Here is a 23,025-nt window from a genome sequence, read left to right as displayed (position 1 = left end):
CAAAGGCGAATACATGCGGTGTTAAACTATTTTTGAACGATTTAAATTAGATTCTCAGTGCCCATTCATGTCAATTTGCAGACAGAATTTTAATAACTCAGACGTCTTATTTGACTTCACAATATTTATATTTTTAGTTTGTTTGGTTACCACGAGCAACAGCCCTTTGTACAACTACTGTTGTGCTTTTCCGCTTCGGTTGTACTCGTAGACAGTGCTTAATTTTTTTAGTGCAGGTGGATAGTTCTTTTTCCACTTTAGGGAGACAAATATGGCATAAACTGTTTGGAAAGCCACCCGTTTTCTTCAGTATTATGTCCCACGTGATATGCGGTTTGTATGCTTCGCCATTGGTCTGCATTTACAAATAATTAGCATTCATCACAAGCTTAAATTATTTGCAAAGAAACTTCGGAATAAAAGCTAAAATGAATGAACGCGGGCGAATGAAGTTTTGCTCCACTTTTTTTTAACAGTAGGTATATTTTCGTCGCCGGAGGGAAGCTCGTACAACGATACATTTTGAGGACGTTATTCATCGCGTTTCTGTACCGAATATGGATGATAAAAGACAGCCGTATTTTTCTGACAATATGGACGACGATGTTCAAAACAATACTTTAGAAGAAATGGATTTTCAAGAGCGTCGGTTTGGGTCACAAGCCGAGGTCATACCTACTAGAAAATCTTACACTTCATTATGGTTGTTTAAAGAAACAAATCCATTCCGAATTCGATGCAGAAATATTGTCGAGTCTAAAGTATCCTTTATCATTTAACAAACACCATTCATTTTTTATGTGCTGTGTGTTATCTGTAAAATTTTACATACAGACCCCTAGAATCAAGGAGTATTCAATAAAAATATGTTCTTAAATATATGATTATAATAAAATGGATACTTTAGTATAGTTTAGTACCCGTTTTCCATTTTCACCTTGTTATTCTATCTCAAAATTACTAAAACTTCTTCAAATATAGTATTCCTGTTCGAGCTTAAATTAATAATATTACCACAATATTATATATAGCCTTAAAATAAATATCAAAATCAGTTTTTTAATGCTTTTATCATAAGCCTAACAAATGCAAGCTTAAATTTGCCTTTAAAGATTTCGATGTTTTGTTTCTACATTATAGCGTATTTTAATGAAGTGTTATAGAGTAAAGTTCACGATTTTCCTTCAACAACTTTTCAGCCTTTCGATTATTTTATCTTGGCGACGATATTTGCAAACTGTGTTTTACTAGCAATGAATAAACCTCTTCCTAAAGACGACAAAAGTGAAACGAACGAAAGAATTGTATGCATTTTCATGTTGTACTTTTATCGTAATGCCATTAATCGATTACAATGTATCGAACAGTAAAGTTTTCTTTTTGTAGGAAAAAGCTGAAATATACCTATTGGCAATTTTTGGTTTTGAATGCATCATGAAAATCATCGCATTTGGATTTCTACTTCATCCTGGTTCATATTTGCGAAATGGATGGAATGTTTTAGACTTTGTTGTAGTAATCACAGGGTGAGCTTATTAAAAATCTACTGTGACGGTCCATGCTTTTAATTCATAGAAAATCCACACAACCCTTTTGGACTAGAGTTTAAAAGATGTCGATGACAAATCCCCTTTTATGCCTTACAAACATCATGCATTCATCATTGAATATTCCTGAAATTTGTTATATTCAAATCGTGAACACGCAATCCGGCAAATCATCTTGTGTGTCGCAAGTTCGTCGTCCTCCTGTAAAATGTATTTAGTTCAATAGAATATTTGCTTATGTATGATATGTTGTCAAAATAAATGGTATGAAACAGATAATGAATTTGCTCCGTTTCATCCCATTCAGAGTTTTAAACCGTGAAATGTAAATTATGGGTTAGCTTCATAAGTCCTTCACGACTTTAATCTACTGGAATATAAAGCGACATTTGTTTCATTTACGATCGAGTTTGACAACAATTATAATTTGTGGGAATAGAATTCAATCAAGCTATTAACTGAAATCATTAACTATCATTGCTTTCAAGGAATTTAAGAGGAAAATTTTTAGTTAGACCTAAGTTTGGGATTGATAGATAAATTGTGAAACTGTTTATGCAAAGGTTGAATTCGATTCAAAAAAATAAAATTTCCCGTGATGAATAATTTAAAAGCTTGCTATAAACATATACACACGAACGTAAAATTTAAAATGCTAACATGTAGGAAATCTTAAAGTGCAGCAGAAAATGTTTTAAAGTGTTTGAACATCTTTGTATTTCGACAGTAACGGGCTTAGATTAAAATATAGGTTTTGATACAACGACACTACCGCTTTTTTTCATACTGTTTGTATATAACGATCCAGGGTTGAATCTTTAAAGTAAAATTGTGGCACACATGTTGAGAGTAGATTATGTCCAGTACATTCTGTGTACCATTAACGACTGCGTTGATTCACGTTAATTACACAAAACGAAGAAAGATCCTTTGTGTAAAAGACATTAATAAATGTATTGTTAGTATTGAAATCATCCATCCGAACATAATTCTTTTGAAAAATTGTGGTGGTAAACATCAAATCGTGTCCTCATTTTGCATTATTATAACTTCTTTATGTAATCAGTAAAAAAATCATCATGTGCGTGAACAATAATTGTTCATGGATTTGTAAAGCATACTTGTATTGTTGAAATTTATAAATTTAAAATAACTATTTACACTGTTTGTAATTATTTACAACAATTTGTGTTGATAACCTTCTTCCCATAACAATTTCGTTCAAACATAATTGTTTTTTCTCGTTTCTAGTATTTTTCTCTCGACCCCTGCATGAATAATTATCGTGAATTAATAGTTTATGAGAGCTCCATAATATAGCATCAAAACACCCACTTAAATGCTGCTGTTTGCTCATTTTAACTATTGTTTTTTCAGTAATCATCATACTTTCAATCATCAACTTTTAAAACACGCCTTTTTTTAACTTAATAATAATCATCAACTTTTGAAAACACGCTTTTTACAAGATATTAACAATTTATTCCAACACCTTATTTCGTATTGAAATATTTTAAATGTGACATTGATGATTTTCAAACACAAACGAAACGGTTAAAAAATACTTAAATAACAAATATTGTCCTTATTTTATAGGTTTCTCAGTCTGCCACAGTTATCTTTGAATATAAATGCTGGAAGCTTGAAAGCTTTAAGGGCAATAAGAGTTCTCAGACCATTGAAGCTTGTCTCCGGCATTCCCAGTAAGTTGTTTATTTGCAGTTATCTGGTTGATTTACATTCATAATCTAGTTTTCATGCGAACATAAGTAAAGTGCAAAGCAATATTTATTCAACATTTTTTAAGAATTTTTTTAGTTGAATTTTAAACTTGCAAATCTTAACTTTTTAAGGTTTGCAAGTTGTTATGAAGTCTATAATGTGCGCCATTAGCCCGCTGCTTCAGATCTGTCTTCTTGTTGGATTCGTCATCGTGCTCTACGCCATCATTGGTTTACAATTTCTGAATGGGTCTTTTCACCGAGTGTGTGTTGAGGAAAACTCAAGTATGTAACGTTTGTATTTTAATTTTATAAGAAAAAAATTTATAGAATTTGCCATGATTAACAAATTTCACTTAAGAATATGCGGCTTCACAATCTAAAGGTCAAACACAATTATTTATTTGATCTTTCATAGCTGTTTTACCGGAAGCGGACGACCTTGAGATATGTGGTAAAAAGAATGGTTATGGAAAGAATTGTCCTGACGGAGAAGAATGTAAAGAACTATGGAAAGCGGGACCAAATGATGGCATTACGAATTTTGATAATATATTTCTTGCAATGCTTACTGTGTTCCAAGTTATAACTAACGAAGGATGGACAGATATAATGTACTGGGTGGGTTGGTCATTTTGTGATGATTTGAAGATTTTTGTTAGAAGGATCAGTTTGATGAAAAAGATGTCGTTTTTCACCTATACTATTCTCATTACATTCATTTTTGTGTTTTCTAGTCATTCAATGCGTTAGATGACAACGCTTACTACTTTTGGTTCTTTTATTATTCTCTCGTTGTTATTGGCTCATTTTTTATGTTAAACTTGGTTCTGGGTGTTCTTAGTGGGTAAGTTAATGATGTAGGTGATAGAAAAATATCAAAAGTTGGTTGCGTTGTGGTAATAATTTTTATGGTGTTTAGAGAGTTCGCAAAGGAAAGAGAGAGAGTAGAAAATCGTAAAGCATTTTTGAAAGTAAGAAGATCAGAGCAAGTTGAGCGACAAGTTACTGGTTATTTAGATTGGTTGAGTAAAGCAGGTAATTTTAAATGGTTTAAAAGTACAAAATTTCTTTTTCATTTTGTCAATTTTCTTCTTATTCAGAGGATATTATAATGGAAGAGGAAGAAAATGGCGATGGTTGGTACCTTGTTACGACGCAATGACCACAAATATTCTCTTAATTACATTCTCAATTCTCTTAAATTGTGACATACTTTAATTAAACACGCTGTAGTGATGGATTTTGAAAGATACGAAGGAGGTGTGGCCATGACGTCAGATGTACTTGCTCGAAGAAGGCATAATGCCAAAATTGAGTAAGTTTGCTTTTTTTCATCGACTGAAGATCTGCCATCAAAGATACTGTTGTAGTAAAAAAAACTTTTATTTTTATGTTATACGTACAGTGAAGGATTTTGGAAGAATTTGATACGTCGCAATAAGCGATGGCGGGTAAAAATGCGTCACGTGGTGAAACATCAAGCTTTTTATTGGTTAATTATCACGTGTGTGTTTCTCAACACTGTAAGCGTAGCTATGTTACATTACAAACAACCTGATTGGTTGACACAAATGCAAGGTAAGGCAATAAAGAGGACGTGAAGAAGGCAGAAATGTATCTTTTGATGGATTTTTGATGTGATTATTTTTAGATATTGCTGAAGCGATATTTTTGAGTTTCTTTTTTGTTGAGATGTGCCTTAAGATTTATGGTCTTGGATTTCAAATTTATTTCAATTCCCAATTTAACAGATTTGACTTCATCGTAAGTTAATAGTTGTTGGGATGAAGTAGTTACAGCAACAGATACCAAAGCATTATTAACGTGTTTGTTGGAATGTTTCTAGATTGTTTGGTGCAGTATTGTTGAGTATATTTTGTCCAAAGTTGAAGGAATAAATCTTGGTATATCAGTACTAAGATCACTTCGTTTACTGCGATTGTTTAAATTTACAAGGTAATTTATCGCTACTTACAGCATTAAAAAAATATATAGCGATGAGAATTTTTAAATCGTGTAGTAAAAATGTTATTTGTCTATTTAGATATTGGTCGTCACTTCGTAATCTTATAACATCTCTACTGGGAAGCATAAAGTCAATTCTCAGTTTATTATTCCTTTTGTTTCTCTTCATTCTTATTTTTGCGCTACTTGGAATGCAATTATTTGGCGCACAGTTCAAGTTGTATCGTGAGGAAAATCCCCGTACGAATTTCGATGACTTTGGAAACGCCATTTTGGCCGTTTTTCAAATTCTTACTGGGGAGGACTGGAATGCAGTGATGTATGATGGCGTGGTTTCTCGTGGCGGACCGCAGTCTGCAGCTGGACTCGCTGCTTCCTTGTATTTTGTTCTTCTGGTTGTGTTGGGAAATTGTATCTTTTAAATTTACTATAATCTTTTTTCAAAGTTGGTTTGCTTAAATTGGTGACATCAAGGGAAGATGTTGGATTCATGTATACTACACTTGAGATTATATTATTATAAACCTTAAGATGTTGTTACAGATACGTTATTGAACGTCTTCTTGGCTATCGCAGTAGATAATTTGGCAAATGCTCAGCAGCTGAGCGAGGATGAAGAAGCCGAGGAACTAGCCAGGGAAGAAAAAAAGCGAGAGATCAAGGCGGAATTCATGAAAACAATCAGGTAGCTGCAAGTACACTGTCCTATAAAGCACCTCATCATGCTATAATCTTTGCATGTCTTGTTCCCAGGAACAATGGTCATGCTACTAACACTGCAATGGATATTGATGGTCATCAAAGGACTGGAAATGAGTTTGAACAAGACGATGATGGTTCGTAAGTATTAGGATCACGTCGGTATGAATGAGGATATTTTAGTACACGTGAATCTTATTTATGTATAGGTCAACTACGAAATTCAAGCATTATGCAAACGTTGAAGAACCCCGAAAGAATTGTTCCATTTCACACGGAACCATCTATAATCAACACAAAGACGTTTTTTATCTTCTCTCCAACAAATCCGTGAGTTTGTGACTTCGGTTTGAAATTGCGAACTTATTTTACTTAAAAATGATTATATGTTTTCAGTGTTCGTAGAATAACTCACAGGATAGTGAATTTTCCAAATTTTGACAATGCAATATTGGTTTGCATCCTTATAAGTAGCGTTTTATTGGCTTGTGAAGACGTCGTCAATGAAGAAGCTAAAATTAACAAGGTTAGTGGTTCCAAAGATTCTTCCTGGAAAAATTTTACTTTATTGGTTGATGAACTTTAATTATGAATCGAATTTGTTGTCATTTGTACTATAATGATTTTATCTAAATAAATTTGTTAATTGTCATTCCTAAAATACCATTATGTTTTGTGTTATTCAACAAATAAAGATAAACGAGCCTCGTAAAAAATCAGCGTCATATTAATTAAATCCTCAAATTACTATCATTCATCTTTTTCAGGTTCTGCTTTATTTTGACTACGTTTTCACGACTATATTTGCGTTTGAAGTTGTCGTAAAGGTGAGAAAAGTCTTCGTCATAAACTGCCTCGGGCTTGCAATTTAAACTAGGAATACGTAAAACAAAGTGACGAGCATTTACCGCGGGCTCGTTATTTAGATGATCGATTATGGTGTGGTGCTTCACAAAGGTTCATATCTTAGAGACGGATGGAATTTCATTGATGCTTTGGTTGTGTGCGCTGCTATTGCTTCATTAGTTTTGGTGTAAGCAATTTGTATTTTTTTTCATTTTTGTTGTAATTGAGAATTGGGTTACATACTTAAATCAAAGACTCTGTACTTATTGCTCGGCTATCTTGAAAACATATTCATAAAGTCTTCGTTTTACGTTATGATAACTTAGAGAAATATAAATTTTAAATCTCTTTTATTATAGATCAAATCCAAATTCCTCACCAGACGCTCAGAAGATCGTGAAACTACTTCGCGTTCTTCGTGTTTTACGTCCTCTCAAGGCTGTGAATAAATCTGAAAATCTTAAGGTGATCACATCTTTGAACTTTTTGAGATTTACAGATATTGAATATGTTGTATTTGATGTTTTTTAACGCAGGCTGTGTTCCAGTGTATTGTTTTCTCTCTCAAGAATGTCATGAATATTTTACTTATTACAATGCTTTTCTTATTTATATTTGCTTGCATCGGAGTTCAACTCTTTCAAGTAAGTTGATCTGTTTTCTTATGTGGAACGTTTTATACATCACCATTGGCTTCAACCTTGAAGGTCATATTCATATATTATGCTATGCGTGGCTAATTTCTTTCCAAAACAATTACACTTTCAAAAGAAATGAACTTGTGGAATAACAGAATATATAAATATCGTCGCCCTCAATTAACTTTGAATTGACGTCCTTGGACATCACTAAAATATAATTTTTTTGTTTCAACAGGGAAAATTTTTTTCCTGTAACGATAAGTCCAAGATGACTGAAGAAGAATGCAAGTGAGTTATTCAACAGATCTCTTAAGAAGAAATGATAAAATCTAACCTGAGATTATATTCATTTAGAGGTGTTTTTTTCGAATACAAGAGCGACCTTAGTGATATTGATAATCCTACGGTTAGTTTAAGTCACTTTGTTTTGTCGAGTGAATTTACACAGCTTGTTGAGATGAACATCTTATTTTAAAAATAGAAAACCACTAAAATGGCAATGATCTGTTTTCATCTTGTTCTTCACCATATACTTGCAGGATAGCGCACGGAAGTGGTCAAAACAAGCTTGGCATTTTGATAATGTGTTTTACGCTATGAGTACCCTGTTTGCTTCTTCTACAGGCGAAGGATGGCCTGCGTAAGTAAAAATTATTCCTTCTCTAATATTGAACACATGAATATATGAATGATTAAATAGTCTAGAAATTATGCCTTGCTTGCATATTTGTAATAATTTAACATTCATTCAGTGTGATGCAATCGGCAATTGACGCCACCGACATCGACCGAGGACCAATCGTGAACAATCAAATCGAAGTGTCTTTGTATTTCATTCTGTTCGTCGTCATTTTCTCATTTTTCTTCATCAACATTTTTGTCGCTTTAATTATTCTTACATTCCAAGACGAAAAAGAAAAGGAGCAGGGGAACTGTGAACTAGAGAGAAATCAGGTATTGTTTACGATACATAAATTATGGTTTTTTTTAGTAATCCCTGCACGGTTTTAATTTGGATGTTTCAGCGCGACTGTCTTCATATTGCTATAATAAAGAAACCAATCCAACGTTTCATGCCGGATAATCCAAACGCGCCTCGTTATCGTGTATGGCAAATTGTTGATTCAGCACCATTTGAATATTTCATTATGTTACTTATTATTCTCAACACGTTGACCATGATGATGAAGGTATGCGATTATTTTTCTTTTTTTTTTACGCGGAGGGCATCATGTCTTGAAACACTGAGATATTCGTTTCTTTTATGTATTCCAGTATTACAATGAATCTGCTACATATCGCATGTATCTGGACAGATTTAATGAAGTTTTTACCTTTTTATTCACGTTGGAGGCTGTTTTAAAGTTGTATGTTTTCAGATTGGTAAGTCTAATTGGAAGCTGCTAAACTCTGAGGTTAACTTCATGTTGCCTCGTCAATCTGCTTACTCAACTTTTCTGTTCAGTTAATGTAATTTCTCTCCTTGTTGCTGTGATGTTATTTTTTCACTGACCACGTTTACTTTGTTTCTAGAACTATTTCCGTGATGGCTGGAATTGCTTTGATTTCGTTATCGTATTGGGAAGTCTGTTGGATTTTATATTGACTCATGCATCTGTATGTAATAAAATGTACATCACAATTGTTATATGAATAAATAATACAGAGTTATTTTGTGTTATCTCTGATTCTCTAATAAATTTAAAAGGAGTGAAAAATTCAATATTTATATATTACTAGCCGAGCGGCGACCTTCCCTTTGACGTGAGCATGTTCAGATTGTTCCGTGCTGCGAGATTAGTCAAGTTATTAAAACGAGGTTATACCATTCGAATACTGTTGTGGACATTTCTTCAATCTTTTAAAGTAAGTAATCATTACTTGATCGATTTCTCAAATCATGATGGTCAATTTAAATTATTGTTTTGCCTCTGTACACTAGTCTCTTCCTTATGTTGGAATTATGATTGCACTGTTATTTTTCATTTATGCCATCATTGGTATGCAGGTGAGCTCTTTTTCGAGTGTTGGTTTGATTTGTGAAGAGAAATACTTTTTAAGCACTAACTCAAAACTATTGCTGTGTATGTTTTTTTGGTTGTAGTTATTTGGTAAAATCGCCACAGACTCCGAGGATATAACATCTAGAAACAATTTTAGAAGTTTCTTCCCTGCTATACAAGTTCTATTTCGGTATAATATTCTTTGTTTTTCTTTTTTCGTTTCTAATCACCGTGAGATAAGTGTTATTTGGTGTATAATTAAATTGTAGGAAATTTAGTGTTCTTCATTAACAGCTTATAAATATTGAGTTACCAAATGGATGTTTTCTTCGAAGTATGTTGAGTGTTGTACTTTAATTTTCTTAGAGCTTCTACTGGTGAAAATTGGCATAACATCATGTTAGCGTGTGACTCTAATGCTCCATGTACAAATGACGCAGTCCCATCGATGACTGGGAAAAATGTGGCACTCCATTTACATATCTATACTTCATTAGTTTTGTATTTTTGTGTTCGTTTTTGGTATGTTTCTTTTATTCCGTTCTCAGCGTATTTAATAGTGTCCTTATCCCTTGATTCTAAATATATTTATAGATGCTAAACCTGTTTGTTGCTGTTATCATGGATAACTTTGAATATCTTACTCGCGATGAATCCATTCTCGGTCCACATCATTTGGACGAGTTTGTAAGAGTTTGGGCAGAATTTGATCCAGCTGCAACGTGAGATACTCTGCTATTTTTATTTTAGAATCTAGCTAGAAGGTGCAACCGGAAAGGACGTACATGACTCTTATATTTTTCTCTAATATTTCTTAAAGAGGTCGTATTAAACATACAGAAGTTTGTCAGTTACTACGTCAAATGGTACCGCCTGTTGGTATTGGTATGAAATGTCCAAAGATTGTTGCGTATAAGGTTAGAACCCACATAGATTTGCTGCATTTTTACTTCGTCCATGAACACTTGATGATTGATTGTGTCCTGCATCCTACAGCGTCTTATTAAGATGAATATGCCACTTGATGCAGATGGGACAGTGGAGTTTACGGCGACATTGTTTGCTTTAGTGAGAACTGCACTTGGTATTCTCACAGATCATAGTAAGTTTATGAAATCTAATAAAAATGTACATTTACTTAAATCTAATGAAACTGTGCATTTACTTAAATCTAATGCAACTGTACAATTACTTAAGCGCAGTCGTACGGTTTTTTGTGATTTATCTGATTTACATGTTTGTAAAAACAGTCCTTCAGCAAAAACAGTCCTTCTCAGGACTATACCAACCTGGACGATCTACATTTACAAACATGTAACGATACTCCAGGGTTCAAACCATTTACTTTGTTATCTGATTTAGATAATCTGAAGAAGAACGATAAAGAAATGATTGCGTTACTCAAAAAAGCTTGGCCAAAGCTCACGAAGAATACTTTAGACAAAATATTACCAAAACCACCAAGAAATAGTAATATCATGCTTTGGCGCAACCATTGTTTAAAGAGATTTTTTCTCAAAGATTTTTTTCTTAAGCAGGCACCATGCAGATGACTGTAGGGAAAATATACTGCGCAAAGTTGATCTACGAAAATTATAAATTTTTGAAAAAGAAAGGGGACGCTCAGGTATGATTGCCAAGTTCATCTACGTTTAGAGTATTGTAATCCATATTAAGTGGATAAAATCGCATTTATAGGATGGCGCTAATCTTTTCAATCGATTTGTTGGTGGTAATGGTTTTAGAAATGTACATAATAGTCCAGATTTGGAGAGAAGGGAGGTCAGTGTTTGCAAAGCTATTTTAATCAATTGCTACAAAACCAACAGCATTGTTTTGCACAGTTTTGACTTTCTTTAAACGAACGTAGGATATCCCAATGAGACCTCTACAATCCACTGCTACTCCTGCAGATATCTCCCATCAAAGATTCTTACCACCTTCCTTATTATCGCCGCAAAGTAGGGTAAGTGAGTGAGGCATCGTGGGAGGCATTGTCCGCTTCTTGCCATCAATGAGATTGTCATTGTTTTACTCTTATGTAGCAGCATTCACACAGTTCAATAAATAATTCATCACCTGTGCCACGATTTGCTGGGGACAGCGATATCTCAGAGAATGGTTACCATCCAAGTATCAATCAGCACATTGCTATGGCAATCAGAAGTGGTAAGAGTCCGTATGCCATATATGGACTGCAGGATATTGATGATGGAGATGATTGGTGTTAAAATGAAGAGAATTGAAAATCCATACCCAATCAACGTCAAATGATGATCTTGAAAACCGAAATGAACATCGCCTATTTAAAAGATATGGACAATTTTTTGTCTGGGCGTCAAAGATGATGCAGGTGTAAGTTGCTATTCAAGGACTTCCATACTCATAAATGCTTCAAACATTCGAACAAACTTCTTTGTGTCACGTGGTGTATAGTACAACGCCCTGATTGATAGAACGTTCGCTGGAACTTAATTGCACAAAAGGTAAAAATAGTTAGAACATGGGAAGATTAGTTTAATAGAACATAATTGTGACGTAGTAGTAAAATGCTTTTTATCACATATCTAAAATATTTATTAAGGTGTATTTATGTTAAAACTCCGACACCTTGTTGTAATTAGTTTTTAACGAAAATTAAATAGAATCAATCGGTAAATTTTAAATTTGCATTTCTTAAAAAAATTCAACACCTTTTGTAAGTATTGTAAATAAAATCACCCAATAAAAATTCTTGTTATGGACTTGTCATCGTCGATCGTCAGTAACAATGGTAACAGCACTATATTGATACATGTAAACAGGTTGTGAAACCTGTTTTTACCTGCTTCCTATTTGCTTCTGTTCAGTTCACTAGTTTACTTCTGAATTTGACTTAGTATTTTTATATTATGGTAGGTACGTTTAACTAAGTTTCTTGAGTGTTTCCTTGCACTATGGCTTTCACATTTTCTCTTTTTCTCTGCATTTCATAAATTGTAAACGTCCTCCTTTAAAATATATATGTTATAAATTAATGATTAGTTATACTTGCGCATTACTTGTAGAAGGCATTAATTTGACGCCAACTTAAATTGAAGAGTGTTTATCAGCGGGCAATGATAGAAACACTCAATCCAACCGTCGTAACTCAATCGTTGTTAATTAAAACAAAATGGATGTTGCAGGAACAATCGTATTTACAACAGGCATAGTTATCGCGTTTGGTTCATTTTTTACTCAAATATTGCAAGAATCAAAACAACGCCACAGTTTCAAAAGACGATTGTCACAGTCAAAAATTGTGAAAAATTCTCTTGGTGCGTCTCCTATGCAAGTTTTGGTAGGTGGACAGATTTTCTGAAAAAAGAACACCACAAGGACAAATACAAAATGTAAAAAATATGAAATATACATCTTCCGAATGATGTAAAATATTGCTTTCCTATGGATATCAGTATTTCTAGTTTTTTTAGAAATTTGAAGCTAAGTTCAAAGTTTAAATTGAGATAAATCTGTATTAAGTACGGATATCAACAAAAACAATGTACCATATTTAGATATAAATCTGTATTAAATACGGATATTCAACAAAAACATTGTATCATATTTGGAGCGTAGGAACGGGGGGGGGGACTACCTTTGTGTCTATTTTTTGTCTACCTTTGTGTTAACATTTATCGCTACTTTAGGTCTACCTATTTTATCGTTTTGTCTACTTTAATGTCCATTTTTTGTCAACATTTTTTTTACCTTCGTCTACCTTTTCTTTTCCTTTTGTCTACCATTATGTCTACCTTTGTGTCTTTCTTTCTGTCTACCTACCTTTATGTCTACCTTTATGTCTACCTTTGTCTGTCCATGTCATTCATGTCGTCTTTTTGAAATGCCGTTCATGTCATCTTTTCGAAATGTCGTTCATGTTGTCTTTTGAAAATGTCCATTTTTTTAAAATAACGTTCATGTCGTCTTTTTAAAATAACGCTTATGTTGTCCCTTCGTTGTTGATGTCTATATTTATGTTTACCTTTTTGTCAATCTTTCTGTCCACCTTTGTGTTTACCTTTATGTCTACCTTTATGTCTACCTTTATGTCTACCTTTAGGTCTACCTTTATGTCTACTTTGTGTCTCCTTTATGATAAAATCCCGAATTTGAAGGTCACTACGGGATAACATGCGACTATCATGGATAGAAGAGGGCAAAGTTGGTTCCTCTTAACAAAACAGGGAAATTCAAAAATATCAAATTAGCGGAAGTTTTTCGAAACTTGTTGTTTATTTAGCTGTTTACTTCACAACGATAACGCTATGAAGAGAAGATTTCCACGTTCTAGACTTCAGAAAATAATAAAAAGCTATCAGAAAGAAATTAAAATGACAAAAAATGTCGATATTTTGGTGAGTAGTTCTGCATCAAAGAATAACACTCTTATATGAGTATTAAGTGAAGTACAAATGAATAGAAAGAAGTTATGATAGCATAAACCTTTTCTAATTGTTATTTCTTTAAAGATATTTTTGAATTATATGATGTTTCTACGTTCACTTGCCATTGAGGCAAATTTGAACTGCCAAGAAAGTGGACAAAAACATCTAACTGGAACTCATGTTGAGAATGCCCTTCCGGTAATATTTACTTGTGAGTTTAGGTGCAGTTGTGCGTTTTTATTGCTGCTTTTGGTTGATGTAAACTTAATACAACATGATCTTCACATTTTTCATTTATTCCTGTTTAGGTTGTTCTTAAGAAGTTCCGTGGGTAAAGAAAAAACTCTTCATCTTATATGATTTTCTAGAAGATATGCTATATTTATACATAGTCTATAATGCAAATAACACTGATGAATTATTTCTTTGAAATAATATATTATTTCAGTTATTTGCCATAGTCATACAACATTGTGGTATTGTATTGGAGTCAGGTGCATGAACTATATCTTTGGGAGTCAGGTGCATGAACTATATCTTTGGGAGTTAGGTGCATGAACTATACTCTTTGGGAGTTAGGTGCATGAACTATAGTCATTGGGAGTTATGTGCATGAACTATACTCTTTGGGAGTTAGGTGCGTGAACTATAGTCTTTGGGAGTTAGGTGCATGAACTATACTCTTTGGGAGTTAGGTGCATGAACTATAGTCTTTGGGAGTTAGGTGCATGAACTATACTCTTTGGGAGTTAGGTGCATGAACTATACTCTTTGGGAGTTAGGTGCATGAACTATACTCTTTGGGAGTTAGGTGCATGAACTATACTCTTTGGGAGTTAGGTGCATGAACTATACTCTTTGGGAGTTAGGTGCATGAACTATAGTCATTGGGAGTTATGTGCATGAACTATACTCTTTGGGAGTTTGGTGCATGAACTATAGTCTTTGGGAGTAATGTGTGTGAACTATAGTCTTTGGGAGTTAGTTGCTTGAACTATAGTTTTTGGGAGTTAGTTGAATGGACTATATCTTTGGGGGTTGGGTGCATGAACTGTAGTCATTGGGAGTCAGGTGCATGAACTATAGTCATTGGGAGTTAGTTGCTTGAACTATAGTTTTTGGGGTTGAGTGCGTGAACTATAGTTTTTGGAGTTAGGTGCTTTAGATTTATGGCTCCTTTGCCATGAATTTTTGAGAGTCACTAACGTGAAGAATCACATTGTTCAATAATAAAACGATATTCAATATGGCATACAACTTGATTCTCCTATAACAATTTATTTAAGGAGTGGTTGTGTTTAAGCCATTGGTTCATTTATCTTTATGCGGGGTTTGCCTGTAATCAGCGCATTTTATATAGGGGGCTCTGATTTGGACCCAATTTAGAAGGGTAGCATTTACTACCTCTAAGGTAACTTAGTAACGTTCATATATTGGTCAGACTCCATTTCTGAGCTATGTCATCAGCGGTACGTGCTAACGAATATTTCCACCATCTTTACCATTGACATAGAATTTATTTTTTGAAACTCGCGCTTTTAAAACCGCTGCTTTTCAATGTTTTGCTTCCCAGCTGCGCTAAAGATAGAATGGGTTGAAGGCGTCAATATATCAGTATGTCACGATGGTGTCGTTATTAAAGTGATAAGAAGGCTACAGCAAGTGAATGAAGGAGCCACTGGCACTGTGTACACTTTGTTGGATAAATTTTTTGGTTGAATAAACAGGCCTCCACATTGCTAGAAAAATTGTGGATTGATGGTACAAGGCTTGTGCTGGGTTTGGTCGTGCGGTGAGTAAAGCCCAGTAAAGCCTGGTGTCTAGTTTGATGACATCCATATTATTGTGTAATGTGTTGTTTCTATACTTTCATAAACAGTGAACTTTTCTAAATGCTGACAGAAGCATAAAGTATATTTGACAATCAACTGATTCTGCTGCACTCCATAAAATGGCAGCTAGAAATCTTTACTCTTTACGAAGGATAAACAGAGTTCTACGCAATGTGGTAAATGATCCAATTCATTGATTGGGAAAGTCATATTGAACTTTGGTCTCGTTTGAACTCTGTGTTGATACGATGGATTTTGTGTGAAAAAATATGATGTTCATACGAAGTTTTTGCAGACGCTTTCGTTATTATTAATGTGTAGGTATCTTAATATTTATTTTTTGTATAACAATAACATTTTCTTCATACAGGGCAAACGGTGGTACAGTGTCAAAGCAGAAAACACATCAGGTTTCTCGTTTGGTAAGTTCTGCATATTTTTGTTTTGTCTTGACTAGGATCACAAAAACGTTATTTTTTTTTAATTAAAGATATGTCAGAAGAGTTGACAGCGTTAAGAGACCTGGCAAGAAAATTTTCTCGTGAAGAAATATTACCCGTGGCAGCAGAACTTGATAGAAAAGGAGAGGTTTGTTGAAATTTTGTAAATCATGAAAACAGTCATAATAAACGTTTTACATGTAAGTAAGAAATGCATTTCATCATTTTAGTATCCATGGGAAATCATAAAAAAAGCACATTCATTAGGCTTGATGAACACACATATTCCTGAAGAATATGGTAGGTCTTATATCGTTATAATTTTCCCTAAACAATGGATATGAACAATGTGTTGCTAACACAGGTGGATTGAATCTTGGGTCAACAGAAAGTTGTTTGATTACTGAGGAGATAGCTTATGCTTGCACTGGAGTTCAAACTGCTATGGAAGCAAATGGCTTAGCTGTAAGATCTTTATGTGATTATCTGTCCATAATAGCTTCAAAGTTTATGTGATTTTGTAGCTTAAATAGGAGTATTCCCACTGTTTATTTTTATTTAGGAAGCTCCAGTCATTCTTGCAGGAAACCATGAACAAAAGAAGAAATACTTATCTAAGATGATTGAAGAACCCCTGATTGCTGTACGATAAATTAAAAAATTTTCTGCATTAGTCTATCAACTTTTATTGTAAACTACATTCATTTTTGTTACATTAGGCATATTGTGTTACTGAACCTGTTGCAGGCTCAGATGTTGCAGGTATTCAAACCAAGGCTGAAAAGAAAGGAGATCATGTCAGTATGATTATGTTTATGATGTGAGTAAATTTCATAATTTATGGACTTTTATGCTCATTTTGAAGTATCCATTTTAGTATGTTTTAAATGGATCAAAAATGTGGATCACCAATGGTGGGCATGCAAATTGGTAAGAAAAAATGCTGATTCCATTCTTTTTTAGCTTATGTTTGTATCATTGCATCAATCATTTATGTTATGTGAATAATTCATTACAGGTATTTCGTACTTGCAAAAACTGATCCTACTGCTAAAACTGGAAAGGCATTCTCAGGCTTTATAGTAGATCGTGACACGCCAGGAGTTTCAGTTGGTAGAAAGGAATGGAACATGGGTCAAAGAGCTTCAGATACACGAGCTGTTAATTTCGAAGATGTTCTTGTACCTAAAGAGGTAGTTACTTGTAACATGTTGGTCAATTATGAAATGATAAAATGGTGAATATTGTGATCTTTCAGAATTTGCTAGGTGAGGAAGGCCTTGGTTTCAAGATTGCAATGGGTGCATTTGATAGGACAAGACCTCCAGTTGCATCTGGTGCTGTGGGACTTGCTCAAAGAGCATTTGAAGAAGCGACCAAGTATGCAATGGAAAGAAAGACTATGGGAAAATCTATTGCTATGGTTTGGGAATTTATGGAATCTCAAAGTTCTGACAGTTGTCAGCCACTAAAAGGAGAACATTTTGTACTTTCTTATAGCATCAGGCCATTCAATTTATATTGGCTGATATGGCCATTGGAATTGAATCTGCAAGATTAGTTACTCTCAAGGCTGCTTGTCTAATAGATAAGGTTGATTTAAGAATCTTTAGCAGTTAAAAACCTGAGCTTGTTTTTTAGACTGTTATCTAATTTGCACTCACTGTGGATATTGCCTGAAACCTTTTTTAATATAGGGAATCAAGAATACATACTACGCTTCTATTGCAAAATGTTTAGCTGGTGATGTTGCTAACAAATGTGCTTCTGATGCTGTGCAAGTAAGAGGATGATGTCATTTGTTGTTGTTTTCTTTAACTCTACATGCATTATAAATGTTTCAAAGGTATTTGGAGGCAATGGTTTCAATTCTGATTATCCAGTTGAGAAATTAATGAGAGATGCCAAAATTTTCCAGGTAATTATATCTTCATCATAAAATGTTCAATTTGCTCATTAATTTTTTTTCACCAGTTCTTATTAAACATCATATTATGTATTAAATGTTATTTAGATTTACGAGGGCACAGCACAGATTCAAAGAATGATTATCAGCCGTGAACTCTTTGACCAGGCTTCAAAAGGAATGTGAATATTTATGTAGTATAATCCACCAAGTACACAGAATTTGCATAGAACTGTTTATATAATAAAATTTCACCATATTCATTATTGTACCAATCTTACAATAGCATGGCCATTACGTAATATATTAATTACTTTGAATTTTTTTAATTTTAAAACATTTTTGCATGTTTTCTATGTATATTAAATAATTTCTTCTGGGACATAGCTCATAGACATTTGAGCTATATTAATATGATTACCAGTGACAAATAAGCATTTACATGTCTTGGCTTTATGGAATTAGTGAAATCTTAGAAAGCAAACCAGCATTTCATATTTAACCATTAATTAGGTGGAAGAACCAAGGTCTTTAGGATCTTCTGAATTATTAACCAATGATTCTTTCATTTCAACATCATCATCATTTGATGTTGATTGTAAAGAACCTCTAATGAAGTAGAAAACTAAGATATTAACACAACTTTTACATCATTTTGTTATTTTATCAAAGACATACTTCTTTCCAATGGCCAAAACACCATATAATGCGGCCGTTACCATTATTGCACCACATCCTATGAAAGTTGATAATTCTTGACACATTAAGAAAGGCAACAATGCCAAACTAAACAATGGAAAAGTACATCAAAAATGATTGATTATTTTTAACCATTTATTTGCAATATTTTCAATCAAGTTATCTTTACCAAAGGTAAATAAAAGCACGGATCCAAAATCTGAGGTTTTTCTCAATCCATTTACTTGTCTCCTCCACAATTTTGATTTTAGAACAAATAACTGGTGCTTCAAATGACAATACAAGTAAGCCAGAGACACTGTAAGTATGAAATTAAAAATCACTTAGATGATGTGGCTGATATTACACACAATAGAAGAAGAATAACAGGAATACATACATTTTAAATGAATGACAAATTATTAAAAACTTTTTTTGAAAACTTACACTGTTTATTTTAAATGTCTAAAGACCCTTGTAACCTTGTTGTATTACAGAATTATGAATACATACATCATTATTGCTCCAGCAGCTAGACATAATGGGGTAACTGATATCATAACAAATATACCAAAACCAATGTCCACTACGAAGAAAGAAATATTTAAGGGGGAAAGTGATGTTTTCAACAATATGTAATCCAACATGGCTGTTGAACGACGGATTATGTGTGGGGCTATTTTGAATTTTCCAATTCAGAATAAAGGAGTATCATTTTTCACTATGAAATTTATGAGACAATTCAAATGTCACCAAAACGTGATATTATTTTGTACAAAACAAATCAGTCCAAAATACTCATGTTGTTATCGTATTTGTAAAATCTATGCCACAGAAAAATTTCATTTCATAAAAAATTGACTGCATTTCTCACATTTCAAGAATTTAACATATAACAACGTAATTCATATTACACATCGGCTGCCAACAATGGCATATTGATATCCTAAAATCATTAGAAAAATCCAACTTACTAAGAGCAGAAAAGGCACCCCAAACTTTAATCATGAGCCGTATGGCACCAGGGACCTCTGAAGTCGCACCCTTCGCCATTTAGAGAGAATTTAAATTAAACTTCTATCGGCATTATTTAGTAAAAATCACCTTGTTGAAGGCTACGATTTTTTAATTGATCTTTTGAAATGGTAAATGGTTTTTTTGAAAAATCTACAAAAACAAACACGTAAACTGAATGCAACGGAAGTGACATCATAACATTTCCGACTATTTCCGAGTGAGAACTCTTTAGTTTCCAGTCTACCGGAACGTTCGCTCGCTGTGTTTGCAGAATTAAATAAAAACAAACGTCGTTGTCGAAAGAAAGCAAAACATAAGATATTTCTTTGTTTTTCTTTAAAAACATCGATCATGAGAGACGTAGAACTAAAGAAGGCATTACAAGGGGGAAATAGTTTAAACGTCAAAGTCACAAATGCGTCAGGAAAGGAACTGGAGTTTTGTATTTGTGCTAATCAATCTGTACAAAATCTGAAGGAAAGAGTATCTGGCGAAAACCCAAAAGATGTCGTGCATTATAAACTTGTTTCAATGAGCGAAAACCGTATTTTAGACGAGAAAAAAACATTGGCTGAAGAAGGAATAAAAGATAATGGTATACTTCGATACTAGTTATTTATTCCATGATATGATACCCTATGGGGTCTATTATTGTTTATTATTATTATTTCATATTTGCTTGTTCAATGCATATTCCTTTTAAAATATTAGATGAATTACTTCTTGTGAGAAGAAGGAAGCCAAAAAATTCCAGCAAAGTATGGAGATATTGTGGAAGTTATGATTCACGTTGATTGATTGTAGTTTAATTCAATTAATGATTGGAATTATTTACTCTAAGGATGAAGTTGTCACTTCAAAAGGACCTGATTCATCGAAAATTGTTAAACTAACATCTGAAGTTGGAGAAGTTCAGGGTAACAAAGGTGTAGACTTTGGAGCGGCTGCGCCACATTTTGATGTATGTTGAAGAAGTATATAATATAAAAAACCAATATTGTGTGTTGGCACTTACTGCAATGTTAAATGTTCATTAGTTTAATCGTGAGTTACAAAGAATACTCAACACACTTATTGATGCTGCTCATCTTGTTCAATTTGTTAATGAAGATGAAGAGAATCCAGAGTCCTGCCTAGGTAATACCTTGTACATTATGCAATTAAACGTTCACTGATATAAATTGAAACTAGCAAGAAACTGGGAAAAAATTTTATATCATTAAACGTTTGACTGCATTATGTATAATCCTGATATCGGATCACGCATTTTTTCTACGTTGTACATTCTTTTATATAGTTTCTTCTTCATTTTTCATGACTGCATCTCTCATTTTCTGCATTGTAGGTGATTTTAATGATGAGGTTGATGAAGATCAATTACAGCAATTGATGGACATGGGATTTAACAAAGTTAGAGCTACAAAAGCACTTCAGTTAAACAAGTAATGATAATTTTTTTGAACATGTTTGTCTATGTTATATTCATGATTTGTTTGATCTGCTTATATATATTAGAAGAACAGGTGTTGAAGGCGCTATGGAATGGCTTTTACAACACAAAACAGATCCAGATATTGATGAACCTTTAAAACCAGATGAAGGTAAAGGTGATGCGAAACCTCAAAGCAGTAAAACTCGCAACAGAAGGGAGTTTGTACCAAATAAAAAGGTGAAGAATGTTAACTCGCTGTTAGCAATCCTTGACTTTAACAAAAAGAATCTTCCTGAAAGTCAAATTGAAGAAGTCCTTTGGTTAGTGTGCGAATTAACGGTGTGCAATGTGCAATTTGCACATCGTTTTAGCTGAAATGAAGACAATTGCACATCACTTTTTCAAACGATGTGCAAAAATCAGCGGTTTTAATGAAAAACACTGTGGTAAATCATATGAATTTGTTCACCTTTAAAAATAATAATTTAGCAATTAGCGCTATATAATAATTAACGTAATATTGATTTGATTATGCCTCTAAAAAAACGCTTTTGTCAAAAAAATTGCACATTGTTTTTTCTGAACTAATTTGCACACTGCCTTTGGTATTAGAGAGATGAATGTATTTTTGTAATGGTATTTTTATTATTTTTTGCTCAGGCCTTTGAATTATTAAAAGATATGGGTTTCCCTGAAGAGGATGTTGTCAAAGCCCTTAAAGTGACTGGAAATAATCAAAGAGCTGCCGTAAGTCTTGTTAATTTTGTATTTTGAATTTAACTTTTTAATTCCACTCATAGTTAGCAAATTGAACGATTTAGTGTGATTGGTTACTGGGGGAAAGACATGATGTTGTTGATGACAGCGAAACTGGATTAGATCCAGAAAGGTAAATAAATTATAGCTAGTGTATTTGATGTATTAAGAACAGTCAATTCACAAATTTTGGCCATTGTGTAGTCCATTGTATTCAGCTATCATGGAGAATCCTGTTGTACAGCTGAGTTTAACAAATCCCAGAATACTTGCAGGTTTGTCATTAAACAACATTGTACATTTTACAAATTTTCCATATATTGATTGTGCACATTTTACAATAATTGATGGTATTTTTATAAGTCAAAAAGTGGGAATTTCTCCACCTAAACTTCAAGAGACTAAATTGAATGGCCAAGATCAAACCCTTGTTGAAAGAAACTAAACCACTTAGGGATCTGTCAAATGTGTATGCTTTTTTGTTTTACTGCCTGCCTAAACAGCGCACTAAATAAAGTTAGCAAATTATACTATCTTTCATGACAAAAAATTGGTAGTGTGGTGATATGACTACATAGAATATCATCATTTTGTTATTAGCTTTTCAGGAAATGCTGGAGAATCCTTTATCAAATGGACATTATATCACTGATCCAGAAACAGGACCTGTACTTCTCCAAATATCTCGAATTGTGCAGGGTTTTGCACGATAGTGTTTTAGAAATTAATATAATTGTGAATACTCTAAGAATTTCGTCATTGTAGATGTCTAAGAAGAATTTGATATGAACTAATGTATTTACTGTTAATGTAAAGGATTTAGACTTAACCTAAATATGGTTTTAGCCATTAAAATTATATAATAGAAGACTTTCATTGAAGGACATTCTCCTGCCTTCAACTGTAACATGTAAATAGAGTTTATGCTATAAACGTGTTTGTTTGTGTAACCAGCATTGTTGGTTTGGCTTTTCTCTTTGTATAAATTGACGGCTCATTGCTTACCTGGGCGGGGGGGTACTTATCATGCCACCTTAGTTAATTTACCGTAGCCAATGAGTAATCAAAGAGCGTTGTATGATTTATGAAAGTCTCTGTTGTTTTGTTGTGAATAATTTCCATAATTTTAT

The 23,025-nt window shown here is 33.4% G+C and overlaps 5 protein-coding genes across 5 annotated transcripts; 4 read left to right on the top strand and 1 right to left on the bottom strand.

Annotated features, from left to right (window-relative positions):
- The first annotated feature begins 391 nt into the window (after positions 1 to 391).
- Positions 392 to 12,169, top strand: LOC124439513 (voltage-dependent R-type calcium channel subunit alpha-1E-like). Its single transcript, XM_046989754.1, is given in 42 exon segments — positions 392 to 761; positions 1,200 to 1,304; positions 1,387 to 1,526; positions 3,144 to 3,250; positions 3,401 to 3,553; positions 3,687 to 3,889; positions 4,006 to 4,115; positions 4,191 to 4,306; positions 4,372 to 4,407; positions 4,505 to 4,586; positions 4,677 to 4,849; positions 4,923 to 5,035; positions 5,118 to 5,227; positions 5,316 to 5,647; positions 5,780 to 5,921; positions 5,990 to 6,072; positions 6,145 to 6,265; positions 6,332 to 6,461; positions 6,703 to 6,762; positions 6,862 to 6,968; positions 7,141 to 7,246; positions 7,318 to 7,425; positions 7,658 to 7,710; positions 7,777 to 7,828; positions 7,962 to 8,062; positions 8,175 to 8,376; positions 8,448 to 8,612; positions 8,698 to 8,805; positions 8,956 to 9,039; positions 9,163 to 9,288; positions 9,365 to 9,430; positions 9,527 to 9,615; positions 9,792 to 9,856; positions 9,859 to 9,947; positions 10,020 to 10,147; positions 10,246 to 10,342; positions 10,422 to 10,527; positions 10,788 to 10,895; positions 10,961 to 11,052; positions 11,124 to 11,207; positions 11,296 to 11,391; positions 11,471 to 12,169. Coding segments are annotated over 42 exon segments (4,938 nt in total). The 5' UTR covers positions 392 to 557; the 3' UTR covers positions 11,657 to 12,169.
- A 1,422-nt stretch (positions 12,170 to 13,591) lies between these two features.
- On the top strand, positions 13,592 to 14,303 carry LOC124439518 (inner kinetochore subunit wip1-like). Its single transcript, XM_046989759.1, has 3 exons — positions 13,592 to 13,804; positions 13,919 to 14,032; positions 14,143 to 14,303. Exons 1-3 carry the CDS (start codon positions 13,715 to 13,717, stop codon positions 14,167 to 14,169), a joined length of 231 nt encoding a protein of 76 aa, XP_046845715.1. The 5' UTR covers positions 13,592 to 13,714; the 3' UTR covers positions 14,170 to 14,303.
- A 1,347-nt stretch (positions 14,304 to 15,650) lies between these two features.
- On the top strand, positions 15,651 to 18,443 carry LOC124439515 (medium-chain specific acyl-CoA dehydrogenase, mitochondrial-like). The gene is made up of 14 exons (XM_046989757.1): positions 15,651 to 15,842; positions 16,037 to 16,088; positions 16,157 to 16,254; positions 16,337 to 16,406; positions 16,471 to 16,571; positions 16,669 to 16,749; positions 16,826 to 16,903; positions 16,984 to 17,036; positions 17,125 to 17,299; positions 17,365 to 17,529; positions 17,607 to 17,699; positions 17,804 to 17,887; positions 17,953 to 18,024; positions 18,121 to 18,443. Exons 1-14 carry the CDS (start codon positions 15,786 to 15,788, stop codon positions 18,196 to 18,198), a joined length of 1,257 nt encoding a protein of 418 aa, XP_046845713.1. The 5' UTR covers positions 15,651 to 15,785; the 3' UTR covers positions 18,199 to 18,443.
- LOC124439516 (calcium channel flower-like) lies at positions 18,234 to 19,879 on the bottom strand. The gene is made up of 5 exons (XM_046989758.1): positions 19,665 to 19,879; positions 19,204 to 19,276; positions 18,881 to 19,009; positions 18,691 to 18,798; positions 18,234 to 18,621 (listed from the first exon to the last, which is right to left on the bottom strand). The coding sequence occupies exons 1-5, from the start codon at positions 19,741 to 19,743 to the stop codon at positions 18,522 to 18,524; spliced, it is 489 nt and encodes a 162-aa protein (XP_046845714.1). The 5' UTR covers positions 19,744 to 19,879; the 3' UTR covers positions 18,234 to 18,521.
- Positions 19,880 to 19,950: 71 nt separating this feature from the next.
- LOC124439087 (ubiquitin-associated domain-containing protein 1-like) lies at positions 19,951 to 22,845 on the top strand. Its single transcript, XM_046989298.1, has 10 exons — positions 19,951 to 20,302; positions 20,419 to 20,465; positions 20,549 to 20,668; positions 20,745 to 20,844; positions 21,053 to 21,149; positions 21,223 to 21,376; positions 21,800 to 21,886; positions 21,961 to 22,028; positions 22,100 to 22,170; positions 22,496 to 22,845. The coding sequence occupies exons 1-10, from the start codon at positions 20,059 to 20,061 to the stop codon at positions 22,606 to 22,608; spliced, it is 1,101 nt and encodes a 366-aa protein (XP_046845254.1). The 5' UTR covers positions 19,951 to 20,058; the 3' UTR covers positions 22,609 to 22,845.
- The last annotated feature ends 180 nt before the right edge of the window (positions 22,846 to 23,025 follow it).

The sequence above is a fragment of the Xenia sp. Carnegie-2017 genome, unplaced genomic scaffold, assembly GCF_021976095.1.
Source record: "Xenia sp. Carnegie-2017 unplaced genomic scaffold, XeniaSp_v1 HiC_scaffold_19, whole genome shotgun sequence".
NCBI classification, from domain to species: domain Eukaryota; kingdom Metazoa; phylum Cnidaria; class Anthozoa; order Malacalcyonacea; family Xeniidae; genus Xenia; species Xenia sp. Carnegie-2017.
Note: the sequence above shows the minus strand (reverse complement) of the source record. Positions and strands in the feature narration are given on the sequence as shown.

What these genes read in the sequence shown, in the direction of transcription:
- LOC124439518 (XM_046989759.1), top strand. Translation starts at nt 13,715, where the DNA reads ATGAAGAGAAGATTTCCACGTTCTAGACTTCAGAAAATAATAAAAAGC. An exon ending in CAAAAAATGTCGATATTTTG is followed by an intron (nt 13,805 to 13,918) that starts GTGAGTAGTTCT and finishes ATTTCTTTAAAG; the next exon opens with ATATTTTTGAATTATATGAT. An exon ending in ATGTTGAGAATGCCCTTCCG is followed by an intron (nt 14,033 to 14,142) that starts GTAATATTTACT and finishes ATTCCTGTTTAG; the next exon opens with GTTGTTCTTAAGAAGTTCCG.
- LOC124439515 (XM_046989757.1), top strand. Translation starts at nt 15,786, where the DNA reads ATGGCAGCTAGAAATCTTTACTCTTTACGAAGGATAAACAGAGTTCTA. An exon ending in ACAGAGTTCTACGCAATGTG is followed by an intron (nt 15,843 to 16,036) that starts GTAAATGATCCA and finishes TTCTTCATACAG; the next exon opens with GGCAAACGGTGGTACAGTGT. An exon ending in TGGGAAAATCTATTGCTATG is followed by an intron (nt 17,530 to 17,606) that starts GTTTGGGAATTT and finishes ACTTTCTTATAG; the next exon opens with CATCAGGCCATTCAATTTAT.
- LOC124439516 (XM_046989758.1), bottom strand. Translation starts at nt 19,743, where the DNA reads ATGGCGAAGGGTGCGACTTCAGAGGTCCCTGGTGCCATACGGCTCATG. An exon ending in GCTGCTGGAGCAATAATGAT is followed by an intron (nt 19,010 to 19,203) that starts GTATGTATTCAT and finishes TCATACTTACAG; the next exon opens with TGTCTCTGGCTTACTTGTAT. An exon ending in GTTTTGGCCATTGGAAAGAA is followed by an intron (nt 18,622 to 18,690) that starts GTATGTCTTTGA and finishes CTACTTCATTAG; the next exon opens with AGGTTCTTTACAATCAACAT.
- LOC124439087 (XM_046989298.1), top strand. Translation starts at nt 20,059, where the DNA reads ATGAGAGACGTAGAACTAAAGAAGGCATTACAAGGGGGAAATAGTTTA. An exon ending in AGCCAAAAAATTCCAGCAAA is followed by an intron (nt 20,466 to 20,548) that starts GTATGGAGATAT and finishes ATTTACTCTAAG; the next exon opens with GATGAAGTTGTCACTTCAAA. An exon ending in CGGCTGCGCCACATTTTGAT is followed by an intron (nt 20,669 to 20,744) that starts GTATGTTGAAGA and finishes AATGTTCATTAG; the next exon opens with TTTAATCGTGAGTTACAAAG.